Source organism: Amphimedon queenslandica, unplaced genomic scaffold (genome assembly GCF_000090795.2).
Source record: "Amphimedon queenslandica unplaced genomic scaffold, v1.1 AMPQUscaffold_13017, whole genome shotgun sequence".
Taxonomy (NCBI): Eukaryota; Metazoa; Porifera; class Demospongiae; order Haplosclerida; family Niphatidae; genus Amphimedon; species Amphimedon queenslandica.
In genome coordinates, this window is record NW_003546747.1 from 36,964 (window position 1) to 45,066 (window position 8,103).

The following is an 8,103-nucleotide window of genomic DNA, read 5'->3' on the forward strand; positions in this document are numbered from 1 at the left end:
ATATGTGCATTACATATGTGACCATAATTAACAAAAGGGCCCTTATGGCGGATTTTAAAATTGATCGTTATAATGGAAAATATCAACCTGTGAGTGCTTTGTTAGACAATCATTGTTTCTAAAAGTTTCGTGGTAACTTTTTGCATCCTGTGGAGTAATTTTATGATAAATGGGGCTCAGGAAGTTGGATTTCTTAGGCTAGAAAGACAAATTTCCCTACCCACCATAAGGTACCTTTTGTCAATTATGGTCACATATTATTTGTTGTGCATGTACTTATTACTACATATTTTTTGTGTTTTATCTGACATGTATTATGCTGTGTTAGTTTGTTGTTGTGTTTTTCTTGACGGAAAAAAACATTGTATGTCTATATGCCACTAATACATGTACATTGTATGTCCATATGCCACTAATACATGTACATTGTATGTCCATATGCCACTAATACATGTACATTGTATGTCCATATGCCACTAATACATGTACATTGTATGTCCATATGCCACTAATACATGTACATTGTATGTCCATATGCCACTAATGCATGTACATTGTATGTCCATATGCCACTAATACATGTACATTGTATGTCCATATGCCACTAATACATGTACATTGCATGTCCATATGCCACTAATACATGTACATTGTATGTCTATATGCCACTAATACATGTACATTGTATGTCCATATGCCACTAATGCATGTACATTGTATGTCCATATGCCACTAATACATGTACATTGTGTGTCCATATGCCACTAATACATGTACATTGCATGTCCATATGCCACTAATACATGTACATTGTATGTCCATATGCCACTAATACATGTACATTGCGTGTCCATATGCCACTAATACATGTACATTGTGTGTCCATATGCCACTAATACATGTACATTGTATGTCCATATGCCACTAATACATGCACATTGTATGTCCATATGCCACTAATACATGTACATTGTGTGTCCATATGCCACTAATACATGTACATTGCATGTCCATATGCCACTAATACATGTACATTGTATGTCCATATGCCACTAATACATGTACATTGCGTGTCCATATGCCACTAATACATGTACATTGTGTGTCCATATGCCACTAATACATGTACATTGTATGTCCATATGCCACTAATACATGTACATTGCATGTCCATATGCCACTAATACATGTACATTGTATGTCCATATGCCACTAATACATGTACATTGCGTGTCCATATGCCACTAATACATGTACATTGTGTGTCCATATGCCACTAATACATGTACATTGTATGTCCATATGCCACTAATACATGTACATTGTATGTCCATATGCCACTAATACATGTACATTGTATGTCCATATGCCACTAATGCATGTACATTGTATGTCCATATGCCACTAATACATGTACATTGTGTGTCCATATGCCACTAATACATGTACATTGCATGTCCATATGCCACTAATACATGTACATTGTATGTCTATATGCCACTAATACATGTACATTGTATGTCCATATGCCACTAATGCATGTACATTGTATGTCCATATGCCACTAATACATGTACATTGTATGTCCATATGCCACTAATGCATGTACATTGTATGTCCATATGCCACTAATACATGTACATTGTATGTCCATATGCCACTAATACATGTACATTGTGTGTCCATATGCCACTAATACATGTACATTGCATGTCCATATGCCACTAATACATGTACATTGTATGTCCATATGCCACTAATACATGTACATTGCGTGTCCATATGCCACTAATACATGCACATTGTGTGTCCATATGCCACTAATACATGTACATTGTATGTCCATATGCCACTAATACATGCACATTGTATGTCTATATGCCACTAATACATGTACATTGTATGTCCATATGCCACTAATGCATGTACATTGTATGTCCATATGCCACTAATACATGTACATTGCATGTCCATATGCCACTAATACATGTAAATTATATGTCCATATGCCACTAATACATGTACATTGTATATCCATATGCCACTAATACACCCTCTTTTTCAACCTTCCATCTCTCTCATTTTTTCTGTTATATGATCTTTCTATTCTATTTTTATTTTAATGTCTTTAATGTATATTATTTCTTTTCTCTCCCTCTGTATCTCTCTCTTCCTCTCTCTCTCTTTCCATTAGTATCCCAGTATCAGTGCTGGTCCATTTCCAATGTTACTGTTTCTTTATTTTTGAGACAATTCGATTGGTTGATCTGTGGATTGTCCAATGGTGGTATTATAGTTCTACCAGGAGCTCAAGCAGCTACCAAACTCTTACTAGCCAAGAGAAAGTTCTCAAGAGGTACTCTGCATACAAATGTACAATAATTAATGTACATGTACAATGTAATTAAATGCAATATGAATAGGATATTTTTCTGTAGAAATAGTAATACCAAGTGTTTATCATGCCTGTAGTCTACCTGTACATGTATATATCAGCTCTGTTTTTTCTCAGTGCTTCTGTTGCCTCTCTCTCTCTCTCTTTCACTCCTCTATAGCATGGCCTCAGTATTATTTCTTAATAGGTCACAAGAGGGGAGTCCCCTCCTGTTGTATCCTGTGACTATAGCACTCCTTATGATACCAATCACTTGTTATCTGGTGGTCCTGATTTCTCTGCTAGATTGTGGGACCTCTTCAAAGGAATATTGTTCCGCACTATTGCAGTTCATGGTGGGGTGCTCAGTAGCATTGTAGCATGTCCTCCTCATATTAATGTAAGCTTTGCTTTCCCCCTCACTCTTTCTTACTCTTTCTCTCTCACACCAAAGCATTCCATTGCTAATACGTGTACATGTATTTGTAGTACATGTAATACCAACATGTAGTGCCCATTAAGTGTATAGTAATTAATATTCATGTACATGTAATTATTGTCACTGAAATACATGTGTATCTAAATTTTCATATATTGACTACTTACATGTGCATGTACTTATATAAGTTACTAATGTGTTGAAAAGTATTGTAATTTTTTTGGTTTTAATGTTGTTTACTTTTTTACTTCAAAAATGTCATTTACATTTTTTGACAGTTACACATGTACATGTAAATATCAAGTTTTAAATGCAGTGTACATGTACATGTATATGCACAAATTACAATGTTTCCCTCCTCTCTCTCTCTTTCTCCCTCTAACCATCAGCTCACCTAGACTCCTAGTATCATGCCTTCATGCATGGAACCTTGACAACTCACTGGACAAGTTTGGTACTAATAATCAATGTTTTGAAGAATGATATAATGAATAATGATGTATTGTTGTATTGTTGGTATTGTTACTGGGGCCATACATGTATCATCTGTCTTTCTTACTGGTGGAACTTAAGTATTGGCAGTAGCTGAATTTGGCAATTTGCAATTGGTGGATTTTACATATGTACATGTACACATGTATTGGTGTCATTTGGTGATTTAGCAGCCAAATGCCATTGAGCAGCTCAAAATAAAACACAATAACAGATTTTATATTAGTGGATGTTCACTGCAACCAATATTAATACTCCACGAATGTACATATTTATATGGTATCATCTCTATTTATACGTCAATCGATATACTATGATCGTGAAATTTAGAAATGACACATACATGTACATGTACATATGTACTTTTGTGTATGTATCGCTTAATTTTCTAAATTTGTCTTGTTTTTCATTTTTAATTATAATTTTATTATTTATTATTAATTATGTTTATTTTTGTTTTCATTGTTATTTAGAGAGTATCAGGATACATTAGGATTAGTAAGGTCATCCTGTCCTGTCTCATTTGGTTTATTGAGTAAAGGAGGAGGACTGTCACTAGTACTGCCTGCCTGGGGACTGGTTAAAGAGAGTCCATCACCTGTTCATAATAATGGAGGAGTGGCTCTGGATGATTTATTGATACTAAACCAACTACCAGAAACACAAAGTATTTAATGTTTTGTTGGTAATTATTGTTGTTGTTTGTTCTTATTGTATTATTATTGTTGACTTGTTTTTAGTCATACGGGCATAAGTTGTGGGGTATTTAATTACATAGATTTTATTGGTAGCTTCTTACCTGTGGAAACAATACCTTTTAGAGGGATACACAGTACATGTACCTAATGAATGTGCATACATGAAAAATACAAACTTGAATCAGCTTATAAATTTTACACCCTAAAATTTTTTACCAGTATGTATCATTAATATAATTGTTGTTGTTGTTGTTTACAGGTGCCATCAATGCTACACTCTCATTACATAAGGAGAGATCATTAACAGTTCCTGTTAGTCTAGAGGAGGAGGAGGAGGAAGATATCAATGAGGAAGGGATCCAGTCTCAACTATCCAGTCATGTTAGGTGGCATTTATTGACTGTGGTATCGATCTGTCACTAACACACTAATGAATCAGACCTGGGGAACTCATGTGCTAGCTACTGGATCTTGTTAGTACATGTACATGCATTCATATGTTCAGATACAGTATTTTAAAGGGCACGTACATGTACATGTAGCCATAAATTTGCCAAATTGAAACACGCTAATCACCAAATGTTTAATGAAGTATACATGTACATGTACAAGTATTTTACATGTACTGTACATGAAGTACCCAGTTTTGGCTTTTGATTAAAATTACAATTACATTTTTACAATTACAACTACTTTACAATTACATGTTTATTATTGTTATTATTTTAGACAAGAAGTTAATGATGGAATGGCTCAGATGATGCTTCAGTTTAAAAGTGAAATTGATACTATGAATAAAGAAAATGATGAGTGCAATGAAAGAACAACTTAAAGTAAAATAGTAAGAGAGAGAGAGTTGCTTACTGTACAAGCATTCAGTATGCATGTACATGTACATGTATACCTAGAATGCAATATACATATAGTATACATGATCATGTACATTACCTGCCAGTTACACTGTATGTGTGTGTTTTATTTCCAGGCACAGCTGCTATTCACACATACAGAAGGTGAGATGATTAAAGACTATGGAGCAGTTCAAAGGTTGTGTGCAAGGTTTGAGGATATTCTTTGTCAGGGACTAAAGGCTGGATGGTTCTTCACTGGGAAGGATCCAACGTTCTGGTCTATTGTATTGGAAATATTATCAAGAAAACGAGAAATTGAATGTATTGTTTCGTATGGTATATGTACATGTAATTAGTAATGTGTGTTACTATTGAAAGCTACTGATGATTGTTACATTATGTACATGTACTACATGTACATGTAGAAAATATAATAGCACTATTATAATACTAAACTATTTCCAAAAATACATATACAGTATACATAATACATGTTACATGTATGAGTGTCTGAGTTAAAAATAGATAGAAAAATAATAGAACATAATAGTATACAGTATTTGTGTACATGTAGTTTAGTAAACCCTCCCATCTGAGAGAGCTTGCTCATGAGATCGGAAGGAGTGACAGGGATGATGGTAGGATGAGCATGCACCTCTGAGACACATAATGGAGCTCCTTAAAAGAGAAAATGAAAGGCAGCATCATATCCAGTTAAGAATCTTTGAATAGCTTTTGGAGTAGCGGATTGACAGCCTTGATGACAAGTATTTATAAAAAAGTAGAGGCAGATGGACCCATTCTTTCAGCAGTGGTGGTGAAAATTAAAGGAGTAAATGAACCATGCTCAATGTTACAAATCCTCTCTTTGTACAGACATCTTTTCTCCTTCTCATTTCTCCTGTGGCAAGCTATGATTGAAGACTTCTTGTAAGAGTTAGAGAAAGGATTAAAGACACGTACATTGAGATAGGATCTCTGTCTAGAAGACCAGAAGCTTGAAACTGCGATATCTGCTATGGCATTGTTATCAGTGGTGGCTGATGCATAAGGGAATGTTTCACCCGATAGTGGTTGCAGTGTTGGCTCTCTTTGAACATCCAGACAGATCTCTGTTAGAAGATCAGCAGTTATATCCTGAAGTTCATTATGTCTCAGAGATGGAAAGCCACCACATTTACAGTTGAGAGCATGCTCAATTGACATGCTTGAACCACAGACACAATGAGAGGACAGATAAAGAGGAGTCCAGCCATACCTGAGACACAGTGCATCATGAAATGCACCTTTATGGAGGGCAAAACTGTGCTCCTTGATAGGTAGAGCAGTGAGCCAGGAGGAGGCACCGGATTCACTAGCTGCTTCTAGATAGCGTAATAAAGAGGTGTCAGTAATAGAGTCTCGTAGATTAGAAATAAGAGCATCATAAGAGAAATAAGAGACATTTATATCATACAGCACATAATCTATCGCTTGCTTAGGCTCGCCCCTTTAATGTTCTACATTCTTCTAGTACATGTACATTGTATGTGTAATGTCTCCAAGTATTATTTAACAGAAAGAAATAACAATGATTATTTTGATTAATGAAAAGACAAGAACAGAGAAGTTTACACAACTTAAATAGGCAACACAACACAGGAAGTTAATTAAATAGGAGAGGAATGTTGTAAACCACAGAATCAAAACACTATAAAATGATATTAAGAATGAGCATGAATAATAACACTAATAACAACAACAATAATAATAATAATACTCAAAATACACTACACTCCTTCCCCCTTAGCTATTTCTTCACCTCAATACTTTTGCACAAACCAGGGTCGATCTGGTGGACGCCTCACTCGAGTAGGATACCGTGGAGTAGTAGTAACTGGAGCACTAGGAGCCTCCTGGAACCCTGTATCAGCAAGAGGGACATCTCCTTCAGTGTTTTCAGGCTCCCCTAAGTCCTGTGATACATCATTATGGTGTCCAAGAGAGTCTTCAGTTCCTCTTCCAATACACTAGGATTCTTGTCACCGGTTGGTAAGCTAGGATTCTCAGGTGCATCTCTTGGTTCCATTTCAGTGAGAGTGCTCCTTTGCTCTGTGGCTCTTGCTTCTAGTTCTACTCTACCAAACTCTGGGCCTATCAGTATCAAAATAGCCCTTTTTACTTGATCCAGGTGTCGAACGACTTCTTCTCCATCTGACAACATGACTTTCAATGATCTAGATCCTAGCACTTCATGATACTGCTTTTGTTTGGCCTGTTATTCTTCAACCTTATTCCTTTGCTCTGGTTGGAGAAGATCAAAAGTGGTTCTGAGATTGCGACCAAGGAACAATTCACTGGGAGTCGATTCCGTAACTGCATGGGGTGTGGTACGATACTTAAATAGAAATCTCCCTAGTACATTCCATGATTCTCCTCCAACAAATTCTGTTTTGAGGGCCGTCTTCAAGGTCTTGACAAACCTCTCCACGGCACCATTTGTAGCAGGAAGATACACAGCAGACCGAAAGTGTTTGAGCCCAAGTCTTTTCAAAAATTCTGCAAACTCTTCCGATCTAAACTGCGGGCCATTGTCACTCACCGTTTGCTCCGGCAAACCACTATGTATTGAAGAGTCTCTGCAGCACCTCAATAGTCTTTGCAGTTGTAGTGGACTTCATCTCAAATACCTCTGGCCATTTTGAATAGGCATCAACCACAATGAAATACATTTTTCCAAAGAGAGGTCCTGCAAAGTCAATATGTACCCTACTCCAAGGCCTAGATGGCCAGGTCCAGGGATGTAATGTAACTGGAGCTGGATTCGCCTTCACCTGTGTACAAGCATTACAAAATCTCACTACCTCTTCAATATCTTTATCGAGACCTGGCCACCAAAAGTAACTCCTTGCTTGAGCCTTCATTCTTACAATACCTGGGTGACAATCATGCAATTCCTCAATTAATCTATCTCTGTACTGTGCAGGAACAACTACCCTGTTTCCCCACATCAGACAACCCACCTCCACAGACAGTTCATGTCTCCTCCTCCAGTAAGGCTTGAGGTCATCTTGGATAAACTGAGGCCAGCCATATAAGGTGTAGGTCAGCACCTTGCTCACCACAGGGTCAGTCCTACTGGAGGTCTTGAGTTGATTGTGTGTGAGAGGAAGAGCTGACATCTGAACTATGTGAAATCTGGAAACCACATCACTATAGTAGGGCCACGTTGACTTTTTCACTTATTATAAATTCAACCTTCATAGGTCA

General features: G+C 36.7%; 1 protein-coding gene and 1 pseudogene across 1 annotated transcript in view; one reads left to right on the forward strand and one right to left on the reverse strand.

Moving 5' to 3' along the window:
* The window catches only part of LOC109585728 (uncharacterized), a 10,572-nt gene extending 5,737 nt beyond the window's left edge, over window positions 1–4,835 (forward strand). Inside the window, exons 5-9 of the mRNA XM_020001856.1 lie at window positions 2,195–2,356; window positions 2,556–2,565; window positions 3,779–3,972; window positions 4,263–4,389; window positions 4,733–4,835. Of these exons, the coding sequence (XP_019857415.1) occupies window positions 2,195–2,356; window positions 2,556–2,565; window positions 3,779–3,972; window positions 4,263–4,389; window positions 4,733–4,835 (596 nt within the window). The remainder of the gene's footprint in view (window positions 1–2,194; window positions 2,357–2,555; window positions 2,566–3,778; window positions 3,973–4,262; window positions 4,390–4,732) is intronic.
* Window positions 4,836–6,329: 1,494 nt separating this feature from the next.
* Window positions 6,330–8,103, reverse strand: part of LOC105314289 (uncharacterized protein K02A2.6-like) — a 6,433-nt pseudogene continuing 4,659 nt past the window's right edge.